The sequence below is a fragment of the Talpa europaea genome (assembly GCF_964194135.1).
Source record: "Talpa europaea genome assembly, chromosome: 9".
NCBI lineage: Eukaryota > Metazoa > Chordata > Mammalia > Eulipotyphla > Talpidae > Talpa > Talpa europaea.
The window spans coordinates 32230959-32256851 of record NC_140076.1 but is presented as its reverse complement, the minus strand read 5'-3'; the positions used below and the strand labels follow the sequence as shown (position 1 = coordinate 32256851).

General features: G+C 35.3%; 1 protein-coding gene across 7 annotated transcripts in view; it reads right to left on the bottom strand.

The window, feature by feature from the left end:
• Positions 1-25893, bottom strand: part of OSBPL9 (oxysterol binding protein like 9) — a gene marked incomplete at both ends in the record, with an annotated part of 114928 nt that overhangs the window by 64735 nt on the left and 24300 nt on the right. For 6 of the 7 annotated variants that reach the window (XM_084243455.1, XM_084243456.1, XM_084243451.1 and 3 more), the window contains 2 exons: positions 1652-1728; positions 18830-18908. In XM_084243455.1, coding sequence (XP_084099581.1) covers positions 1652-1728; positions 18830-18908 — 156 coding nt within the window. Of the gene's footprint in view, positions 1-1651; positions 1729-18787; positions 18909-25893 lie in introns of all 7 variants that reach the window. The other variant, XM_084243450.1, reaches the window with a different exon arrangement.

Sequence of the window (25893 nt, the reverse complement as noted above, 5' to 3'; positions counted from 1 at the left end):
TACATCATAGAGAGACTTGAATGTCAGTCTGACCAACTGTGGAAGGAACCTCATCTGCTACAGTCTAATTTCATTCTTACAATATTTATCTTCTTTCTGGATCACAAATGTGCTGATAGGATGCTATAGTCATTTATAAAATTGCCTAAATTGAAAAACAAAAACCTACAGAAATTATGAAGTTGCTTTTAAAAAACATGGCTCATAGAGTAACTTAGAGGTCCCCTAATTCAACAGCTTATTTATTTATTTATTTATTTATTTATTATAGACCCTTAATAAGCACATCTTTAAATAGTGTTTTTCTTTTTTTTTTTTTAAATAAATTTTATTGTTATATTCCCCATACAATTGCAGCCCCCCCATTCTGACCCCAATCCCTCCCCTCCCGCCCCCGCCCCCCTAAAAGTGTCTCTGGTTCATAGTTTTTTGTTGATTTTGATTTTCACTTTCTTATAGTTATTCATTTTCCTGGTCCCTTATTTAAGTTTTCTAGATTCCTGCTATGAGTGAGACCATCCGGTATTTTTCTTTTTCTTTTTGGCTTATTTAAATAGTGTTTTTCTTAAGTCTTTATTTGAATACTTTCAAATGATGGTAACTCACCATCCTATAGGACCTGGATGCCCTACAGCACCTTGTATAATCAAGTCAATTCCTAGTATAGGACAAAGTAGAGAATTATATAACATTAGTTTTCTAAAATTCAATCTGTAAATAAAACTAATCAAAATAAAAATTTTGATATTTTTAGTATGATTGAGTAGATTTAGTTGTTTTTGTGACCCAGCATATTTTCCCCCCCCTATTCTGACTTTGCTGTCAGTAAAATATTCTACAAGAGTAGAACATATGACTGTGAAAGTGTGACTGTCAAGATTGGGGAAATGACTAAAGCCAATGTGATCAGTACTAATCCTACTAAATTCTATTTGGTCAGAAAGAACAATGTCTTCTTATGGATACAATGAGAGGCTGAAATTGCTGCATCTACCTTACCAATACCACAAAGGGAGAACCTATCTAAAAACAAAGCTGATTCAGAAGATCTGGAACCTAGAAATAGAGATGATCTATCTGGGTTCTCACAATATTGTTTAACTGCCTACTTCAAATCACACCTAAGTCACACTGCTTTTTTTTTTAAACCAGCTTGGGTTTTTACTTTCAGTTTTATCCCAAAGAGTACTGCCCAACACATATGGTAATCACCAAATTTGATAACAAGAAAAGTAGGTAAAATTTTCAACACATCTATTATCAAGCATTATTATATAATTTGGCTATATCAATAACCAATATAGATTCCAAATTTAAAAACTGAATCTGGCTCATTTAAAAAAATAATTTCACTTTCAACACTGCCTTGCACAAGTATTTTTAGAAACAAAAATTAGTATTTTACCCTATAGAAAAAAGCAAAAGATTGTGACTGTAAGTTTACTTAATATAGTAAGTACAGTAAGTAAATACAAGTATAGTTTAGTATGGTTTCTCATAAACCATAATACTATAAAGAATAATACTATAAAGAATAAGCAACTCTGAAATTTTAAATTCTCACACATATCATTGTTATTAAAAAAGAAAAACAGAAAACAAACAAACAAAAATCTAATGAAGTATCCAGAAGTCATGCAAAAATTCTTACTTGAAGTTGAAGAGTATGGCGGAGAATTGTTTCTTCTAAGGCATGGATCCACTTCTCTCGCTCATCAGCATCACGAGCTAGAATAAAAGATTATAAAAACTAAGACCTTAATTTCTACAATAACAAGTTATCACTTAACATCATCGATAGGGTCTTGGAAATTGTGATACTAAGCTCAATGATGTAAAATGAAAGCAGGGTTCTCAAATAATATCATTTCTTTGAGTGTAGACCAAAATTATTTTCTAGTCAATATTTTAATGAAACACATTAACATTATGTTATTCAGAGACCTGCTGTATATCTGTGTGCTTGAAAGTAAAAATTTTAAACCACTATGCCAATAGAAAAGTTTTTAGCTGTGCCATTTTCAAAATAGGCTTACCTTTATATTCCTTCCAAAATGTACTCTACTGGCAGTATTACAGCAAAAGGGACAACTGTATTCAATAATAGCAGGCTTACATTGTTCAGGTAAACCTTCCCTCTGAGAACAACCAGAAAAGCTGGAATAATTATTTGAAAAACACTACTTGAAGAGATCAGAAAACAACAAACTGGTTAATGAATTACCAGGCCAAGATCTAAGAGAAGATAAACACCTAAACATTAAGTCTGGTGTTTTAGACTGCTTTTCTCCTGGACACATAAATTCCAGGAGAGGAATTATAGAATTGAGCAATATACTTAAAAGCCTTAGCCGTATGCATGGACAGGGGGTATATGTGAACTCTATGTACTTTCTGTTCAATTTTTCCATGAAACCAAAACTGCTCTAACAAATAGTATATTAAAAATAAAAGTAGTTGGAGACCTGAAGTCACCAACAGTTGGGGTTCTGGCAAATAGGTCATGTTTGCCTTCTTTCTTTTTTTGTTGGGACATCAAAGGGCTGCACCTTGGGATTAAAAATAAAACAAAGTTAAAACAAATGACTATCTGGATAGCCCAGAAAAATCATGACGCCCAAAGTGGATAAAACAATCCCAAATTGTAAGGGACTCCAGGCCTCCAGCCAGCAAAAGCAAATGAAAATCTTTTCTGTAGAAAGATGGTATCATCTTAGCTGCAGGAATTATTGCTAGAAATAGTATTTCACATACAATGCTTAGCACATAAGTAAAGATCACCAAATATACCAGGACACAAAACCACATATAAATGAGAGTAAAATGACAACAGAAACAGATCAATAGGAGTTCCAGGTATTTGAACAAACCCACATTAAAAGTAACTATGCTTAATACAGTCAATAAAAAACTGAAAACTTTGGCAGAGACTTAGAAATCATTTTGTAAATGACACAGATTTTTAAAATAATTTAACATACTTCTAAAATAAAAAATAGCAAAATTAAGAACTCAATGGATTAGTTTAATAGAGTAGATCAATTAGAGATAAGTAGGGAGTTGGAAGAGAGATAACAAACTCAGAACTAAAGACGACAATCAAAAAAACAGAAAATATGAAAGAAGGTAAGTAACATAGAAGGCAAGAGGGCATAAATGCATGTGATTAGAATACATGGGAGACAAAAGAGAGAACAGAAGTAATTGGAAATCATCCCATTAAGACAAATCCAGGCCCTGGAGGTTTCAATTCTGCCAAACATTAATGGAAGAAATAATGCCAATATAATACAAAATCTTCCATAGAACAGGAAAAAGAATGCTCCACAATTCTTCTGTAAGCAAGCCTAACTTTGATACCAATCTGACAAGGCAATTATGAAGGAAAATAATCTATAGGCAATTCTAACACACTATCAAATGTGCAAAAATTCTATATAAAACATTAATACGTAATGTGCAGATTGACTTTAATTCAGAAATACAGGGTGGCTGAATATGCAAAAAATCTAACCAATATTCAATAACAGAAGTATATATACATGACGTTACTCACTGTAGCACTGTTTATAACTGCAAAGTATGGGATAAAACCTAAATACTCCTACAGAGAAGAGCAATTGAATAAATTGTGGAATACTACACAGGTATAAAAACTGTTATTTGAAGTGATTTCCAGATACAATACTAAATGGAAAAAAAAGGCGATGTAAGAAGAAGAGAATATAAGAAAATATAGTGCATCTGTTTACCTGTGCAAAATATAGTAAGAATGAACTAGAAATGTTCACAAGGCACAGCTGGAAAAGGATAGAAATCCAGGGAAAATGGAAAAAATTCGCAGGCATATGGAGGTAGCAACTTTTCTCTGAATTAATCTTTTTGTATATACTCAGACTCTTTAGAACAACAATAATGTTTCAAATACTCTCCAAAATATAATTAAAATCAAACAGGAAGGGAGGGGGAACCTAAAAAACAATACAAAACTGTAACAAATTAACTGTGCTACAAATGAATGTCAACTACAATAGGGAATAAGAAAAAATTAAACCTAAGTTACTTGGAAAACTTTTGACTTTTAGAAAACTTTTAGAAAACTTTTAGATATCACAAAGGCTAAATATATAAAAAGAACTGCATACAAATACTATGCTCAAGTTAGTAAACCTAGTTTTCATAAGCTTACAGGTTGGCAATTTTGTAACTACAAACCAGTGAATATATCATAAGTAATGAGAACCAGATTTCTCATTGTCTGAGAAAAATTACAAAGAAGGAAAGAAAGGAAGCTAGAATGAATTATAAATTTATGGTTTTAGGTAGCTACATACAAAGATATAGAAAGTGCTTGAAAAAGAATGGGGATGTTTCAAAAGAAAACAGAAGTGAACCCAAGCCCTTAAGAATTTGAGGCACAGAATAAATGATAGTACTGGATTTTAATCCATAGCAGAAAATAAGTATCTAAGTGTCCATTAATGATATAAATAAGTGAATAAGTAAATAAATGGGGATGAAGGCACATCTCTTCTTTCAGAAAAATTACAATTAAAAAAATTACAATTAATAATTATAAAAGAAATGAGATTTTAAAAATACCATTAAAAAATTACCACAGCAATAATTATTGCAGGTAAGATCCACCAATGTAACATTCATAGCTAAAAATCAATGGGAAAAAGTTTGAGGAGACATAGGATATTAACATAGTCTCAGAATATCTCATGCAAGATATTTTTTAATTCCAAAAAAAAAAGCAGCAATTTTGTGATGGGAGAAATCAAGGAGAAATTGCCTTAATCCAGTGATCAAGGTTAACATCACCAGTAATAAATTTATTAATGTCACATACCACACCAATATTATCTATGGAGATTGAAATAACATCACTTTTGAGAAATTCTTTCCAAAAATATATACTCTCAATCTGATCATGCGAAAACATCAGATAATCCAAATTGAGAGACACTGTATAAAAAATCCAATACTCATCAAAAATGTCAAGGTCATATAAGACAAGAAAAGAACTAAATGCAATATGGGATCTTGGATTCAATCCTAGGACAAAAAAAGGGGCCCTGGAGGAAAGAAATCATATGAGTTCAAATGAGTTCTGTGGCTTAAAGTACTATGATTGGGGTGGGGGGAGGAGGAAAGTATTGCACAAAATGGGCAGAAGATTCAGCTAAGGAAGAGTATATATCAAGTTAAGAGACAATCTGGCATGGAGCATTAATACCAAAAGCAAAGCAGGATAAAGAGGTAATCGACACAGTGGGAAAGTGTAGCATGGGGAATCAGAAGCCAAGAAAAGTGAGGAGGGAGTTCACATTGCTGGGGACAGGGTCCTAAGGTTACACATAGCCTTAGGAGAAAACAGTTCTATAAATAACCCAATAAACAATTAGCCAGAGAAAATGAGCAGGGAAGGGATTAGTAACTCTTTATTCCTAATAATGCCTCGCTTATGTGGAAACAAAAGAAAACACAATATCCATCCAGTAAGTAAAATACTTACATTTTCAGGATTTTATAATTTGAGATGTTTATTACATCTATTCACAGTTCCTACACTACATATTTGAGGCAGATCTTAAGATAAATTTCCAAAACTCCTATAATACTATTCCTGACCTACTAATTAAGAATCTCTCCTCCTACTTTATGTTCTTCTTCAAGACATATAATAATTTATCAATAAATTGCTGCCTATCTGTAAAAGGAAGTGGTTATTTGCCTGTTTTGTAAAGTAAAAAAGAGGAATCATCCTCTATAATCATGAAGACGTCCTTTTCTCTGAAAGTTATTGTGAAATGAAAACATTACGCAAAACCATATTTTTACAAGATTGAGTGCTGAGTCACTGCTCAAATATCTACTGAGCCTCGGCCACTATGCTGGACCTATAAACAAGGGTAAGACAAGCTATGTTCTCAAGTAACTTAGTCTCCTGGACAGTACAGTCTTTTGGTTGGATAGTACCCCATTCAGTAAAGAGTTACCTTCAACCTTTCTAACAGCCTCCCAGAGCTACTTATCAGCTACTTATTCATTCTATGCTATGCTGAATGTTGTTTACTCCACATATGTTGTAAGAGAGAGCTCTCCTTCCTTAAATTTATTCAAGCATTCCAGTGTTCAGGTAATATATAAATACATGCCACATACTAGTCATTGTCTTAGCCATAAGGGGCATGACTTTGAGTAATAGTTTATAGCTCACATCCGGCAACAATCAGGCACCAAATCTACCTTCCCCACTTTACTCCTAATTATACTCTTCCATGAATCACTATATATCAGTTATATTGTACACTGTACTTACTGTTCACCTGATTCACAATGTCTACTTTTGCTCCAGTAGTTCCCTCAGCTGAAATCAGCTGAAATGCCTTAGCCTTGTCTCTAACTCTGTAAAAATTAAAAGTTAACTCTGCTGAATATAGTACATGTACATGCTGGTTTTCAATGATGCACACCTGAAACTTATATAATGTTATCCTGCAATGTTACTTTAATTTAAAAAAAATAAAGAACTAACTCCACTGAGACTTAATTTGTGTCAGCAAGATCTGATTATGTCCAAACATATAACATGTATTAACTAAGTATACCTCAGAACTACATGAAATGGCTATTATTATCATCCTTATTTTCCAGAATAAAGAAACAGAAAAGTTTAATATTTTATAACATTGCCCCTAGGACACAACAAATGAAAATGGAGTCTCTAGGCTTTAAGGAAACTTTTCCCTGTTAAGTAAGCCTAATTTTTATGCCCTTCTTTCTACACAAAACCCTTCTTATGAGATAACAAAATAAACATTTCCATATTTTGGTGATAATATATGAAACAGGAAGAACAAGAGGCCAAAACTCTAGTCAGAAAACTTGGGTTCAAGTTCAAGTTTCATTACTTCTGTAATTACCAGTGGATAAAAACTCAACACCTCTGAGTTGTATCTACACATTCCAAAACAGGATCTACTGAAATTCAGATGAAATAGGATATACAAAACTGAAGTCCAGTGAGGTCAGGGGGTTCTTAGGAAAGATGATTTTCATAATACTGTGACACTGAGTGTTTCACTGTGCTGACACTTACACTGATGATGCAAAGGCAGTGGTGATGAAACTGCTGGTACCTCAGCACAATGGAAACAATGGCACCAAGCTGAACTGGTAGACATTATATTCTTCTCCGCCATGTATTTACAGGGGGAAAACATCCTATCACACTTAAGAGCCCTTAAAGAAGCAGTTAACATTATTAAATCTCAACCCTTGATTATATATGCTTTTTAGTCTACGTGACAAACAGGAAATATGCATAAAGCACTTCTTTCACATACCAAAATAAGATGATTATCTCAAGGAAAAATACTTGTGCAATTGCCTGAGTCTAAACTTTTTTGTGTGCACTTTTCCTTTGTCATGGAATAGCATGTTTACTTGAAAGAACAACTGACAAGCTAAATTACTCACTCTGGGGTGTTTGGCAGATATTTCCCTGAAAATGACTGAAGTGAGCCTGTCATTTCAGGGGAAAATGACAATTTGTTACCAGTTATGAAATTCAGGCTTCAAGCAAATATTACAATTTTAGAAAACCTGTATTCACAAGCCAACATGACCTTGACAGATTGTTCACACTTAAGGTCTTTTCTGACGAGTTTGGGGCAATTTCAACAAATAGTGTTTTTTTAATGTCACAAATATAAAGAAATGTGTCAAAATCTGGAAAATTCACTGATGCCAATGTATTGATACAAAATCTTATACAGGGTAAAGGGATACATTCAAAGCGCTAGGCATGCCAGATAATTTTAATGCAATAGAGTATTTTCAAACATAAAAATCACTGATAAGAGTTTCAAATTCTAGGGCCTCCCCTGGTGGCGCAGCGGTTGAGCACTGGGCTGCGAGGCTGCCCACAGCCTCTGCAGCCCCGGTTCTTTCCCCAGCCGCCAGCGAGGGTCCCACAAAACAAACAAACAAACAAACAAAACAAGAGTTTCAAATTTTACACTGCAACTAACACTTGTTGAGTTTTGGTGAAGTATCAAAGAATAGTCACAATTATCTGAAAAGACAAAATACTCTTCCCTATTTGAACTACGTATCTGTGTGAGACTACATTATTTTCACATACTTCAACCAAAATAATATATCACAATAGACTGAATGCAGAATTATAAATGAGAATCCCGCTACCTTATCTTAACTCAAACATTTAAAAGATTTACAAAAATGAAAACAATGTCTTTAAAAGGTTTACAAAAACTGTAAAATAATGTCATTCCTCTATTTTCTTGTTTGGGAAAATGATTTTTTCATAAAATATTATTAGTAAAGGGGCTTGTTATTGATATTATTGATTAAGTTTAAAGCCCTCAGTTTTAATTTCTAACCTAGTAAATGTAAATAAACATAACTCACATAAACAAAAGCTCTAGTCAGTTTGTAATCAGTTTATATACAAAAGTATATAATTTATGTGACATTTTATTTGATTATTGATTGTCTCCTCAACTGGAACGTAAGCTCCTAGAAAGCAAAAACTTGTCAATCTTATTTGTCATTTCTCTAGTCATTACCAAAAAATCTCTGCATATTATATGTGTTTTCATTAGTGGGTATGTACATGATGGACAGTTGGAGGGAAGATTGCTGATTAAGACATTCTACTACTTAGATGATCAGGTGACTCAAAGTGACACTGACTATAACTTGCAATAAGTTTGGACAGGTTGGGAAGTGTTTTTTTTTTTTTTTTAAAGATTCATTTATTTATGCATACAAGAGCTGGGGTACAGGCCAGAGATGCAGGGGGGTGAGAGGATTCATCAGAGACAGAGTGGGGAACAGAGCAGGCAGACTGACTAAAATACACTGCTGAGGGGAGAAGCGGGCAAGACAGGAGAGGTCTGCTGTGCCATGTGGGTAGCTCCCTGCCCGGGGATCGAACTCTTGTGCTGCAGGCTGCAGATTGCTTCATAGTGTGGTATTTAATCCCTTGCGCCACCAGTGAGGCCCCCAAGTGAGTGTTTTTTAAAGAAGGCAATCTAGAGGTGCAGAGAGAAAGAAAAATCACAAGACTCTACATCTAAAGTAATCTTTGTCAATGTTTTGATAATCAGGAGCCATAGTTTAAATAAGCTGCTGTTAAAAACTGTTTATCATAACAACAGAAAGTAAGGTCTATGTACTATATTACTATATTTTTTATATAGGCTTCTCTCAGAGCATCTGTTAATGCTTGTTTATATTTTTTCCTTCCCTTGTGCCCTGTGTATTCTCTGAAGTCTAGAATGGAATCTGATACACATTTCCTTAGTTCTCAAAATTTGACACGTTCTTAGCAACTAAATGATCGTCATCATTGCTAGACAAACGATAAATTGTCAACTTCTCAAATGATCCCTCCTCAGTGAGGATACTAAAAACCAAAACTTTTTGGTTTTGGCTTCAGGACCCCTTTACTGGGAGATACTATATCCTGACCCTTCCTTCAATCCAACATTCCCAATTTCCCATATCTTGCTCTGTTTTTCTTTTTTTTTTTAATTGTACGTAACCTTGTGACATATAAATTTATTTATGTTTATTATTTATTATCTGTCTCTTGCCATCGGAATGTAAACTTCACAAAGGCAGGTATCCTTATTATTTATTAATGTGTCCCAAGCCCCTAGAATTAAACCAAGCAAACAGGTGCTAAAAAGTATTTGTTGAATAAGGAACAATATTACATTGATTTCATTATTCAATGTATGATTACATTTTATATTTGGAGTCTAAAAATATATTGTATTAAGAAATCATTCTTTTACTTAGTATCCTTCAAAGCTGCCGCAATTGGCTCCCCTGCAGATTTATGAATAGTTTTAGCTGAAGTTTCCAAACTGTCAAATAAAACACAAGCAAATATTTACAAAAGTGTTTCTCCCCCACAACTTCTGGTTTGCATAACTGAAGCAATACTGTGCTTCTCCTGGACAGACTGCACTGGACAACTGGATATGTTTGACTCAAAGCAGGTAATGAAAATCAGATGCAGATTAATGGGTATTTTTCAATTCATTCAACTCATTCCCAGCTTCTAAATCAACTCAATCCCAGTCAAAGAAAATCTTATCAGATGAATATATAAATATATCCTAATAATTTTAACTCCTGCAAAAGTTGTTTCCCAATCATTTTAATTCCAGGTTTTAAGTGATGGGGTCACTGTTCCTTAATCTTAAATTTAAGAAAATTAGGATTTGAGTTTTCAATCTTTTAGACTTATAACACTGAGTGGTGGGGAAAAAAGGTTAGGAATATAATGGTTTTAGAGAGTTTACCTAGATATCAGTAAGGAAAGTGATTTGGGAGTACAGAGACCAGAAAAAGGGAGAGAAGGAAGTTGAAAAGCATACATACAGAAACTGTAAAAGTCAGAAATAATAAACATTTGGGCCATATCAATGTCTTAGGGGATAGAAACCAGGTAGAATCTCAATGGCTATGCCATGTCACTTGATGTAGGAGAAATGTGGGGATGCTGATATAGGGAAAGAGAAGGCTTCAACTTTGCATAAATTGGAGTAAATGGAAGTAATATTCTACAATACAGAGAACATAGGAGGAAAAACAAATCAGGAGAGGTGGGTTGCAAAAATATATGTGATTGGAAGAGTCTCAGATTCAATTAATCCTAAAATTAAAGTTACCACCCAAATATACATTCAGAAAATACTCCTTTCTCCAGGGGGAGCCAAGAAGTAGAATACATCTATAATGCATTCTGGGCAAGCAAAGGGAAGAAAGATACAAGGTAATTTTGAAAAGCTTAAGCCAAATATCAGTTCACAAGGAGGAATAAAGAATTTCAAAAATACTTTCCATTGATTATATCAAGATTACGAGTTATCCAGAAAGGAAGAATTATGTTATAGAATCACTCAACTATTGAATTAGGCAATGAAAGAAAAAAGAGAAAGATATGTTAGAAAAAAGACATATTAAAGATAAGACATGTTAGAAAACTCAGTAAGAAAACTAAAACAAGGCAAATAAAATGTAAGAAAAAAGAACTGACTACTTAATTCTTTTTTTCCACTTTCAAGGCAAAGACCAAAATAATAAAGTGATATAATCATATTAATAAGAAACTATAATTATGTTACTTTAGATAAAAATTAATTTGTTACACAATTTAAACAAACTGTTTTCTAAAAACAGATGTTATTCCTAACACACTGAGGATAAGGAAGCCCTTTAGACTTTAACAAAATTAAAAGGAGGCAAATATATTTTCAGGGTATAAAGTGTAGTACAGGCAGTCTGCATTACAAGCACACTGAAGAGTTCACTCTCTGCCCCAGCAGCTCTCCAAGGAATTAGAACTGTCAATAAGTCACTGCCTTCCTTCCCTATATTTAGCTATAAACTTTTAATATGTTATCGTCACCTTTCTTTAGGAAAGCATATATTTTCAGACCAAGATATCAGTTAAAAACTCAAACATAACACTGGTACACTCCATAAATTTAACCCTATTTTGTAAAATATAATGTAGATATAGTAAAATGTCATTGATTCAGTGGTCCCTAGACTTTAGAACTTATATTTATAATAATTAATGCCTAATCATAATGCTTAAAATAATCCACTAAGCACAAAGTGAAAATAACACAAGAAATTCTTAAAGATGATAAATCATTAGAAATAAAATTGGGGGGGTTGTGCTAAGAATCTTAAAAATATTTATGTCTTTTGTTCTGACAAATTCTCTTGTTTTATTCTCTTTTCTCAGTTCTATGGTAAACTGAGATTTGGCTACAGTTTTAAATCAAGGCTATTCAACACATTTAAAAGACTACACAACTATTTCAGAAATCACACTTTCTTAAAACATTATATCTCATGGGGAAATACTCATAATACTTAAAACAGAAAATTTGCAACTTTATATACAATGACTCAATTTTGAAAGCATAAATATGACTGAAGGAGCAGAAGAATATCTACAAACAAGTTGCTAATTATCTTTGGGTGAAAGGATTACATGTAATTATTAGTATCATCACTATACGCATTCTATATGTCCCCAAATTTCTATAGCAAGCACATAGTTTACTACTAGATGTTATGGAAAAGGGAATGGTAGAATAAAAACATAAAATAATACACAAAATTTAAATATCCACTCTAGTCCTACCAACTCACTGAGCCAAACAGTTCACAGTTAGTTCAACTTGGAAAAATTCTAATTTTAAATATTCAGGGAGGATCATGAACAGAAAGCAATCAAGAAAAAGTTACACCAGTTAGATCCATCTCTCCAACAGTCAGACAACAAACTCCTAATATATGAATTCACTGACATTTCAGTGGGTACTGAAATAACATCTATTTAGAGAATTAATTATAGCTGATTTTCTTCCCTTACATGAAGTCTATAAATGGTTATAAATTTTCTTTGTTTTTGAGAAGGGGTTAGCATGTAAAAATAAAAAATACAAAACTGCAGAGGGAGATTTCTTTAATCAATGATCAACAAAAGATAATGGAATCTGTTTACTAATGATAATACTGAGATGGTTATTTTTAAAGCAGAAGACACTTAAGCCTGCAACCATGGGTTAGTCTAATGATATATTGCCTGTTCTTCTAAATGATTAATGATGCGGATGTGCCATGCTGAGTTGATTGATGTTAATGCAGTAGAGGCGATGTTACCCTAATATACTTGATCAATATAACTTTTCTCAATTAAAAACTTTCCTTCACTACTGGGCTGATCTCTAGCAATTCTGCACTTTAATAAATGAGCGAGCTCTAATGGACTGAGTAGAAAAGGTCAGCTAGCAGACCAAACAGATGACTTCCATTAAAATTAACACAGTTCCCGAAGATTCTACTAATTCAAACAATTTTTTAAAAGATGTATTTTATTTATTTATGCTTACAAGGGCTGGGGCGTAGGCCAGAGGTGTGGGAGTTCGGGGGGAGGTGAGAGGATTCACCAGAAACAGAGTGGGGAGCAGAACAGGTAGATCTAAAATACACTGATGAGGGGAGCAGTGGGCAAGACAGGAGAGGTTTGCTGCGCCATGTGGGTTAACTCCCTGGCTGGGGATTGAATTCATGCTGCAGTGGCTGTGGATAGCTTCATAGTGCTGAGACTTAATCCCTTGCACCAACAGGGAGGCCCCTAATTTTTAATAAGCATTTAAAATGTTGAATTTCATGTTATATAACTTGCATTGTTTTAAAAGTATAGGCAAATTTGCAAATAAATTTCATACTTTAAATCATTTAAGAACACACTGCTTAAAGGATGACTTCAGTAAAATCTTTTGAAATAAGAAATTATTTTATGAAGAACTAGTTAATATATAACACTACACACTAAATGTTTTCAAAATTTAGATTCTTTTACACAGATTTGCCTCAGGCCAGGAACCCTTTCTATGTAGGTTAGAACATCGTAAAGATGATCTAAGATGAAAGCCAGGTTACTTGACTCTGTGTCTTACTTCTCTCACTTACAAATTGGGGATAAGTCCAACTAATGCATAACATCTAACGTAACAACTGGAATAACGTGTGAAACCACTGGATCCAGACTAACGGTTCTCAAATTCTATAGTACATCAGAATCACTAAAGAGGGTCCATTCCCAGAGTTTCTAATTCAGCAAGTCTGGGGTCAGACTGTTAGGTAACAAGATAAACTTTGCTCTTCTGTGATGCACTGACTGGTTACCTCTTTTACCTCTCCATTATTTCATTGCCCTATACAAATTTTGACTACAGTATATTTCATACTATATTGTAATTGCTTCCTTACAAGCTCCTGTAAATAAAACATCATGGCTTATTTCTTATTTATCTGTATACTTTCAGTTCTGAGCACAGTGTTACACATACTACATGCACAATAAATGTTTGAATTCAATAGCTAGTTTAATATCAAAACTGCTTTCTACTCAATGTCTAGTCAAGAATCTACCTGTAAACAACTTTATCTGACTAACGGGAAAAGGGGTAATTTTCTGTACTTGTTCAAAAGAAAAAGAGCAGGTTTATATAGAAAAACTGGCAAACTATTTTATTTTTAATCTCTAAAAAAATAGAATGAAGGCATGTTTTCAAAATCTTCCCCCCCCACCACACCCACCCCCTGTTTTTAAATCTTTTGAAAACTTAGCAAGTAATTTTAATTATTGCCTAAAGGGAAAAAAAACAGTCTTTTTCAAAACTAAAGTTAATTTAAATTGACTTTGTTTTGAGAATCTTAAGGAATCCTTTTAAAACTAGATCTATTCTTAAATATCAAGTTACCACAACTAATAATCATTGTAATTATCTAAAAATTATCTATATATAGTTTCAGGGTATTTTATATTTTTCCTGGCACCAACCCTCTTTACTATATGCAAATGATGTTTCAGGATACAGAACATGTAGGACAGAACACATAGGACAGTTAGAGATTAAACCACAGTGGAAATGAAGGGTGGATCGGTCACAACTTACCTACATACACACTGTTCATAGACTTTAACCTTCTTTCTTGTTACAACAGATGAACCATCCATGCCCCTAGCCAAAGACAATGCCTCACCAATGTATTAGGGTCCATCCTCTCTTACTTTCTCAAGGACACCAAACAATTCTCACTCTTGCATCAGTTTTTCCCTTTTTACTGAATCATTGCAAACAATTTAAGAACATGCTATTATTTCTCGTATCTTAAAAAAAACAACCAAAAACTGCATGTTCGCATCCCCTCTTGAGCTACTGCAGTACTTTCCACTTTTCTTCTATAGCATAAGTTTCCTTCATAGCATAAATTGAAAGCACTGTTTATCTACCTCTTAATCCTGTGATTAGCAGTCAATTTTCAGTCTTCCTTTATCAGTAGCATTTGACACAGTCGCTAATGCCTTTCTCCTCCTTGAACACTTTCTTGGCTACCACATTCATCTGGCTTCTCTCCTTTCTGCTTCTTTTGCTAGCTTGGCCTCATTTTGATACCCCCTAAAAAATGTTTAAGTGCTCCAGGGCTCATTATTTGGTCCTCTTTTCCCTTTACATCCCCCCCTCAAATCTTCTGGCATTAAATACTATCTATGCCAACGACTCCCAAATTTATTTTTCTTGCCTTAACTTTCTCCTGAAGTCCACACTTCAACTGCCTACTTAATAACTCCTGAATGTTTGATAGCCATCTAGAAGTTGTTTATAAATATGCCTCAGGCTAAGCTCCTGATGCCTACATCCCCCAACTTCAATCCAGCTCTCCCCTATACAAACTAGTTTCTCTTGCAATCTTCCCTACCTCAGTGGAGCAACTCTTTAATTCCTGCATGCCTACAGACAATTCAAGCTTCAAAATAAATGCAGTATCACAACAGACTACTATTAACATAAAAGGAACAAAGTACCAATATTCACAACAACATGGATGCTCAGCTAAAAATAAAGTTAGATAAAAGAGTGCAGCCTGTATGTGAAATTCTCCAAAAGAAAAATCTAATCTACAGTGGTTGCCCGGGGCAAGGGATTAAGTGTGGGGATAGAAGTAAATAATAAAGGCATTTTTTGGATGATAGAAATATTCTGTATCTTGATTGTGGTGGCAGTTATATGAGAAAATAAATTTGTCAAAGCTCACTTAACTATATAATATGTAGATTTTATTGTATGCTGATCATACTTCAATAAAGTTGATTAAACACAGTTCAATCGTTTCTCACTAGGTTCTTATTCCCACTGCTACCATGTTTCTTTCCAAGTCACCAGCATCTCTCTTCTGGATTACAATAGCCTTCTTTTTTTTTTTTTTAAGATTTATTTATTTATTATTTATACAAGCACTGGGTACAGTCAGAAGCACGGGAGGGTGAGAGAATTCACCAGAGCCAGAGCGGGGAGCAGAGCAGTCAGAAGGACCAAGGTACACTGCTGAGGGGAGCAGCGGGCGGCAGGAGAGGTCTGCGCACCATGTGGGACCCTCCTCCAATGGCCGGGGAGCAGCCGGGAATTGAACCGGCCCTGCAGAGGCTGCAGGCAACTTGGCAACCCAGCGCTCAACCGCTGTGCCACCGGGGAGGCCCTACAATAGCCTTCTAAGTAGCTTCTATATCTACTTCCTACATTTTATCCTCAACACAATGGCTAAACTGATACTACTAAAACATAAATCACATCAAGTCATTCTTCTGCTCAAAACCCTCTAATAGTTTCTCATCAGAGTAAAACTCAATGTCCTGTCTGTGGATTACAAGGCCTTACATTTTACCTCTTAGACTTCATCTCCCACTACATCTGTGGTTTTCTGTACTCCTTGCTGTTCTTCAAATATGATATGCACACTCTTCTGCATCTTTCATTTCCTCTCCTGGATGTACTTTACACCACCATACCTCACTTCCGTCAGCTCTTTCACCAAAAGGGATCATCTTGGGGGAGTCTTCCTTTGACCACCCTATCTAAAATTTCAACCCCCACTACTTCCCCCAAACATTAACTCAAACTCACTTCTATTTCATTTTCATCTTTCCTGCTTTATTTTTTCTCCCCAGGATTTACCACTCTCTAATATACTTATATTTTGCTAATTTATCTTATTTATTGGCATTCTCCTCTACCAGAATAGATGACCGAAGAGACAAAGGCTTTTATCTGTTTGGTTCACTACTGTATTCTCAGAACTTAGAATAATGTTTAAATCAGATGTTGAATGAATAAATGTATATATAGGAACAAATTCTAGCATCTCTTTTAATAGATAACAGTAAACACATGATAAATGTATCAATTCATACTTCATTTGCTTTAAAAAATTCTGGTATATAAAAATCAAAACTTCAACACATTTAAAAATATGCTAATGTACACAGCCAAACTTACTTTCAATTCCAATGAAGCATATAGATCTATCCGACACTGAGAATATTTTATCAAATTTTTCAGATTTTATTATGAGCAAGGACCTCTGAAAGTAAAAGAACTCTCATTACTGCCTAAGAAAAATGTGTGTGCACATATATATAGAGAGGCAGAAAACTGGAGAGAGACAGAGAATCTTACTGAGTTCTTTATAAAAGTCAGATAACCTCATGTTGCCTAAGACCCCCCAGAACTACTACTGTACAAAATGAACTAATCATCTGTCTCAGAACTAAAATCCACTTTAAAAATACACATAACTTTTATTTACTCTTGCTGTTTAAATCACTCATTAAAGAAGCTGTTTGTTTTACAGGCTTCCTACATAAATATGGAAGTGTTAAAGAGATCAATTTAATGTAAATAATTTAAAAATAAATCAGTAGAGGTGCCTTTCCTCTAGGGGCCTGAGTCTCCTCTTTAAACAAGCAAACAATACAGCTTCTAGAAGTCTAAAGGAGGTGTCACCTTAGCAACTGCAGAGGAGAGAATTCCATACTGCAGTCTTCACCTGCATCTAGTAGCTCTTCAAATGTATTAAAGTACTCATTTCAAGTAAAGAGTTTCAATAAGTAGGCATTATCTGCTTTACTTTATAAGCAACATTATGCATTAACCAGAAAAGAAAGGCCCTGAGCTTTCAAAATAATAAGGTTTAAAATATTTTTATGAAGTCAAGTGCAATGGAAAATTTCAGGAGAGTATCATTTGTTAAGCAGCTCTGAATGAATAATATGAACAAAGAGTAAATATTTTTTCCTTTAAGCATGAAAAATCACACTATTCACCAGTTTTTATTATATATGAGTTGCATCCTTCATTTCTATGTGTCAATTTCTTAAACAAGACAATAAAGAAAAATTGCAATATGCCATTCTAGCACAGGCAAACAATAGCTGCCTAGACATCTCATATGACACATCTGGTCACTGTTAGACTTCAAAAACAAAATATTTTTAAGCTATAAATTTTTAAATTTTTTTTTTTTTAATCTTGAAATACCTAGCATTTATCACAGTGCATTGTCACTTGTAGTTCAGAGAAAGTGCTAACATCTCCAAAATCATCTCATTTCTAAGTTCCTTGGACTGCTTTAAACATAAAATAGAGGTTGCTCTAGACAGGCAAAATAATAAAAACAGTGGTAACAAAGCTAATAGACACTGCTAATAGATAAGAGGACATTTAGAACAGAATCATTTAAATCTACTTTTATTTGCTAGTTTCGAGTTTTCAAAGCAAGAGGAAATGAGAATGATCATACAGTACCTTACCCTTTCTACCGGTGAACCATAGCATGCAATGCCGAAACATAGCAGTGGCAGATGGCATTGATGTGATTAACTATCAAAAGGATAATAGCAGAGAAATGAGAGCTGGCAGACAAAACACAGAAATGCAGATGAAATGAATGAAAACTTGCAGTTCTTGAAGCAAAGCAAAACCTTTAAACCAAAGGTTGCAGCTAGCTTCAATTTAATTTACATTTTGAGGTTTACACAGACAAACACCGCAACCTTCACAATCAATCTTTAGAATCTTCATGCAGCAGAACCATACTCCTCAATAAAGAAGATCAGCAACCTTCTGTAAACACAAGCCAGCAGCAGCAGCAGCCCATTACTTTCTCCCTTCACTGATTTTTATCTTTTAAATTTTTAATCTCCAATTGCAGCCAGATCCAGTCGTTTCAAATAGATCTGTATCCACTGCAGATACAAATCCCTGCCTAACCTGCAGTACCACTTCATCCAGAACGTTCCTGTGCACTCATTCATGCAGGCTCAGTTGCAAAACCATTTAAGTCATCCAGCAAACAGCCCAAATGAGAAAGAAACAGTTGGGACTATGAAGAGAAAAAATCTCTTCTTTCAGCTCACCCTGGAAATGGAAGGTTTTCTGATCAACAGTTATTGTGAAGGTGCTGTCGTCCTCATCGTCTATACCAATCACAGCTCCCTGTGAAACAAAGAGCAAAATCCCAATAAGGCAAACAATGACATCAGCAATATTCACTACTGCTACAGCCCAGAAATGCTCAATTGCACCGACAACACTGCAAGCAGGTTAGACATAGAAAGAGGGAATCTGAGACTCCAGTTTTGTTAACGGAGGAACAGCTAAAGGACAAGGGTGGACTTTCTATGCTAGCTTAAGGGGCAGGGGTGTATTGGGAGGGAGAGGGGACAAACATAGATAGAAGCTGAGTCTAGAATCTGTTTAAGAGCCAGCCACTAAGCCTTTCTACATTTAGTCTGCTCTCTAAAATGAGAGGCAGAAACCTACATCTCAGGATGTTGTTATGAGGCTCAAAGAAAGCGGGTGTTCATTAGATTGCTTCTGTGTTTGTATGTTAGTATACAAATACCACGTTCAAAACATCATCCCAATCACTACTTCCTGATGCTCCCATGTCACTTACATATTGCTCTGCTACTGCACCTTCCACATTACACTGTGATTATCTGTCTCTATGTCTGCCTCCTCCCACTGAACCACTAGGACACCTCCTCGGAAGTCAAGGACTATTGTTTTTTATTTTGATGCATACCTCTAAAGTACACATAGTATACGATCTACTTAAAAGCATGAACAAAAGAAGGAGGATGGGAAGTCTGCATTTATAAATTCTTTCCAAAAGGTGGATGGGATGGGTTTTAAAACCTTATTCATTTATTTTGCTATTCAACTACATGCAGGAATTAATGGAAAAAACAAGAAGTTACAAAAAAACATGGAATCTACTGGTCAATGTCCTTAAGTATTCCAGAAAGAAAAGCTAAAATGTGGCATAGGTAAAATGTCCCAAACTGGTGAAAAAAGCAGCAGTGTGCCACAGGCAAAACCAGAGACCTTTGAAAAGGGGGTTAAAAAGATTCAAGATTCAAATGTTTAATCCCAAGAAAAAAGACTACTTAGGCGGACTACTCCTATCCTAGGAGAATTAGGTAATAGAGTCAAACATTCGTCCATTTCTTCTCAGAGGCTGTCTGAACCCTAACTCGAATAGTCTTAGCCATTCCTTAGTTTCAGATCGGGTGGGGATTGTTACTCCATTTTCAGAAAAGTAAAAAAAGTCTCCGAAGAGTATAATTTACCCAAGGTCATTCAAAAAGTTAATGGCAGAACCAGAACCATTATCATGGTACCAGCATATTCCATGACAGCAAATAATAAACATAGCTCAGTGGGAGCAGTTTATTTTGGCTAATTTTATGGTTAACTCATTTAACCTTCTAATCTGTAAGTATTTGATGCAACCACTGATGTCATAACTAAATTCAAAAACAAATCATAACTAAATATAAATACTAGACGTGCTAGATACAACCCTGGAACATTTAACAATAATGCCTGCCATCAAGGAAGAGGTAAAACAAGCAAAGAGATGCATATAAGGCAAAAGTGCTATCTACATGGATGAACTTTCAAAATATTAAGCTAAGTGAAAGAACATAGCTGTATGTTTCATGATTTCATTTACATGAAATATCTAGAGTAAGCAAATGACTTGCTCATAGAGATTAGTAGTTGCGTGGAGGTAGGGGGGTGGGGAGGGGAAGTGGATGGTGGACAGAGGCTTGAGGTGAAATGTAAAATGATTATAATGGGCATGGGTTTCTTTATGTGCTGATGAAGCTCTTTTTTTTTTTTTTTTTAAAGATTTATTTATTTATGCATACATGAACTGGGGTATAGGCCAGATATGCGGGGAGTGAGAGGATTCACCAGAGAGAGAGAGTGTGGGGAACAGAACAGGCAGACAGACTGAAATACACAGCTGAGGGGCATAGCGGGCGAGACAGGAGAGGTCTGCCTCGCCATGTGGGTTGCTCCCTGGTTGGCCAGGGATCGAACTCGTGCTGAAGAGGTTGTGGATTGCTTCATAGTGCAGTGCTTAACCCCTTGCGCCACCAGGGAGGCCCTGAAGCTCTTTTTTAAATTAATCCCGGCACCTAGAATAGAGCCTGGAACACAGCAAGTTCTCAACAAATATTTGTTGATACCCCCCCAGACATGGAGACTGTATGTTAAAAGGCAGTATCTGTGTAACTTCAGCTGTGCCTGAAATGGAAAGGTGGGGGAGGGGGAGGAATGTCGAGGATTAAATCATGTTGTTTTCACCTGTGCAGAGAGAATCCATAAAAAAGAGATTATCATAAGAGAAATTTGAATAAAACATTTTAAAATTGTGGTGATGACTGCACAACTGTGAATACACTAAAATCACTGAATTGTATACTTTAAAGGAGTGAATTGTATGGTATGTGGATTGTATTTCAACAAAGTTGTTTCATATTACTCCAACCCCAAAAGCTACTGTTTTTTTTTTTTTTTTGGGGGGGGGGGACCTTAACATAAGTTCACTAGTTACCTTGTTAGCTCAGATAGAAACTGTCAGGTTCTATACATGTTCTCCACCATTCCATCACCACAAATTGTGATCATGCTACCTCTGAACTACAATTTCAAATTTGCAAGCTCTTTTCCATCCTATGAATTGCTATTGCCTCAATTCAGGCTTTTGACTTCCTGGCTTGGTAATGCAATCTGCCTGTCTTCAGTATAGCCACCTTATAGTTCAGTCTTTGTTACTGCCAGAGTCATATTTCTAAAGCAGAGATTCCTATAGTAGACCCGGATATCTAAAACTTTCCTTGACTCTTCATGAATTATTAAAGTCCAACATTTCTTCATAAGCCATTCAAGAAAGACTTCAAAATCAGGCCCCCAAAACCCTTCCACTGTTATCACTGAGCCCTTTTCTCCTCACCTCAGCAGAGACCATACATGTACAAAATAGTTCTTCCACACATTGAGAATAAAACACCAAGCAATTTCACTTTTTTATGTCTTTCCTCAATCTCAATTCCCCAACATTTGTTAAATAAAAGCAAACGTACAACTCCCTCTAGTTACCACCTCTCCCCACTGCTTTCATAAAGGAGCTTTTGGAAAACTGACCTGCCTTAACCTTTCATTCACGCCTAACAATCTATAATAGCTTCCTTCCCTACCACTGCACCAAAATGCCTTCTCATGTCACCAATGACCAATTTACTGCTCTCTAGTTTTGTTGTTCGGCACCACTTCAAAGCACTGTTGTTGCTGCTGACCACTTTTCTCTCTTGAAACTTTCTCCTTCAATGGCTCTTTATTACCTAAGCTCTGCTTCAGAAACATTTCTACCCAAGTACCTCTGAAAACCTACAAGGAAGCATTCTTTTCTGGTCCATTACATTTTTTCCCATTTCCCACTCCAAATGGGTCTTACTATTAGCCTCAACGTTCTTCAGTGTATAGAGGCACTATTCATCTGGTACTCTAGCTTCTCAGTTTCTTGATTTGTTAAACTCAAAAAAACTTCATTCTCCTTTAATCAATTATTCCCCATGACAATATCTCACCTAAATATGTTAGCCACTAGTCACATATGTATATTTAAATAAGTTTCTCAGTCATACTAGTCATATTTCAAATGCTCAATAGTATATCTATAAATTATTTTGGATTTTTTGTATTGTTTAATTAAATTGCTGTGAATAAGAACAGCTATATTTCTTCTACTCCAATCCTTATACCTTATCTATTGGCTAGGACTGACTAGTTTAAGACTGCTGCTAGAGTGGTAGACATTGCTGATTATAAGCGGTGATAGGGGCATCCTTGTCTTGTTATTGGTCTCTATCCCATTGTCTATTGTAGCTATTTAAAACCTTCTCTACTTTCCTTGCAGCCCCACCAACAAGGTAAGGAGTCACTGGGTGGTAACTAAAAACCTGTTCTGCTCCCCATTTCCCCAAAAACATAACTGTGTCTATATTCTTGCTTCTTTTTCATTTCTCATAATGGAAAAAGGGCTTCATCCCTTATTATGTTTCTCTAGATAAGTTAGTCTACCATTTTCAACTTTCTCTTTACTAGTTCTTTCCCAGCTGTATTTCCACATGCTTTTTCCTCTTTTTTTTTTTTAATTCTTTTAATTGTGATAATATAGGATTCTCTCCATGAGGTATTACCACCATGGGTTAGCCACCATAGTCTACCACGATAGTCCACTGTGCGTCTTCCCTTTTTGTTCTTTCCCCCCACACATTTTCCTCTTTGGATGCCTCAGTTCTATGGTCTATTTTCAGGGTTAGCATTTAATGTTGTCTTTCTCTGGTTCTTAGCTTGGTTTCTCTATATTCTACTTATTAGTGATAACATCCAGTATTTATCTTTCTCCGCCTGACTTATTTCACTTAGCATTATCTCTCAAAACCCCATCCACTCTCCTGCAAATAGTATGAGTTCAACTTTTTTGATAGCTGAGTAGTATTCCATTGCATATATAAATATATACATATCTACATATACACCCATCTTCATAATCCCATCATTTCCATTTGGGGGTATTTAGGCTGTTCTTATACAAAGGCTACTGTAAACAGTACTGCAATAAACATGAGAGTACAGCTTTCCTTTCAAATTGTGTTTTTGTGTTCTTTGGATAGATATCAAATAGTGGAATTACTGGGTGATATGGCAGATCCACTTGAAATCTTTTGAGAAATCTCCAGTGTTTTCTGTAGGGGACTGGTTTAAATACCCACCAACAGTGTATTAGTGTTCTCTTTTCTTCACACCCTTGCCAGTACTTCTTTCTGGTCCTTTTGATATGGGCCATTCTCACAGGAGTAACATGGTATCTCATTGTGGTTTTGATTTGTATTTCTCTGATGATAAGTGATGATGAACATTTTTTCATGTGCCTGTTGGCCATTTATATGCCTTCTTTGTAGAAGTGCCTATTTATATCTCTGCCCATTTTTTAATTGGGTTAGTTGTTTTCTTTTTTTTTTTTAAGAATTTATTTTTGCCTTTTAAGTTTTTTTTAAGATTTATTTATTTATTTATACAAGCACTGGGTACAGTCAGAACTGTGGGAGGGCGAGAGAATTCACCAGAGCCAGAGTGGGGAGCAGAACAGACAGAAGGACCGAAGTACACTGCTGAGGGGAGCAGCGGGCATGGCAGGAGAGGTCTGCGTGCCATGTGGGACCCTTGCCTGAGGGCCGGGGATAAAACCGGTGCTGCAGAGACTGCTTGCAGCTTTGCAGCCCAGCGCTCAATCGCTGCGCCACCAGGGGAGGCCCTAGTTGTTTTCTTTTTGTAGAGGTGAGTGAGTTTTTGTAAATCTTTGATACCAGCCACTTGTCATGGTATATATGATGTGCAAGTTATTTTTCCCCATTCAGTGCTTTACCCTCTTTAACAATTCTTTTCATTATATAGTCTCATCTAGGAATTGGCCCATCTTTCCATTTAAGATTATTATTCAGACTTGTTTAAACCTATTGTGTAAAATTTTTTAAACTCACATTCCTTGCAGGGATATGTAACCGTATTAGTGGTTCTTCTTCATCTTCAAATAAAATAACTACATGACCTGGCTTGCATGGGGCAGTTTTAGATTATTCCTGTTGTCCTGGCATAGTAATGGCTATATCCCCCTTTCACTTTCAAAAGTGTCCTCATAAAAGGTATTTGGTCAATTTGCCAACAACCAAGCCCACAAGACCCTCAGTGCTTTGCTCCATGTCTACCTCTCCAGTCTCATCTCTCATCAAATTTTACGTGTTAGTAGCTTGGGATTTATCAGTTGCCCAAAGCTTTCTTCTACTACCTCACCTTTGCACGTGTTCCTTCTACTTAAAACATTCTTTTTCTACCTTTATCTGGGTTTTTACTATTTCTTTTTCTTTCTCCTGGTATACTAATACAGTATTGTTTCAATTAACAATGTTTCATAAGAAAGTCTTTACATCTGGAATGGCAAAGAAGCCCTTCCTTCAAAATTTTCTGCCCCTTTGCCTTCTTAAGTGGCTTTTAGAATCACCTTGTCAGGTTTTTTAATAAGACAACTGTGGCTCTGACTGGAATCACAAGTGTTTATACATTAATTTAGGGGAAATAAACATATACATGTTATTAAGCCTAACAGGCAAAAACAAGATAGTTTTTTATATTCATATTTTCCTTTCAGCTTTCAGTTATTTCACAGCATTTCTCCATCAAAGGAATGCATTTATCTTTTTTTTAAGAGTTCTTTTTTTTAAAGATTTATTTATTCATTTATACAAGCACTGGGTACAGTCAGAAGCGTGGGAGGGTGAGAGAATTCACCAGAGCCAGAGTGGGGAACAGAACAGGCAGACTGACAAAATACACTGCTGAGGGGAGCAGCGGGTGTGGCAGGAGAGGTCTGTCGTGCCATGTGGGACCCTCGCCGTAGCCGGGGATTGAATCTGCGCTGCAGAGGCTGCAGGCAGCTTCGCAGTCCAGCGCTCAACCGCTGCGCCACCAGGGGAGGCCCAGGAATGCATTTATCTTGTAAAATATATTCCCAATTAATATAGAGTTCTTGTTACTATTAATAAATAGAATTCTTTTTTATACACTTTTTTAATTGATTGTGGTCATATAGAACACTACATGTTTTCTTCATATTGATTTCATATCCAAACACTGCTAAAGATTAGTCACTCAAATAGTTCCTCTGCAGATTCTTGTGGATTTTTTTAAATGTACATAATTTTATTATTTATAAATACCAGTAATATTTATTTATCCCTTCTAATGTTTTTTCTTTGAATTCTTTTGTTTCTTATTTTGCATTACCTATTTACCTGGATCTCTATTACAGGTAGAGTAACATCACTGACAAATACTAATTTTGATTCTTCATTCCAAGCATTTTATCTTGTATCTTTGCTTGATTTACAGCATTCACTAGGAATTCCAATATATAGTATCTAACAAAGCAGCAAAGGCAGGTACCTTTGTCTTGGTGCTGATTTTAAAGACAATGTTTCCACTGTTTCATTGTTAATTATAGTGTAGCATTTTAGCAAATGTTCCTTATTAGGTTAAGAATATCCTCTACTATTCCTAGGTTGCT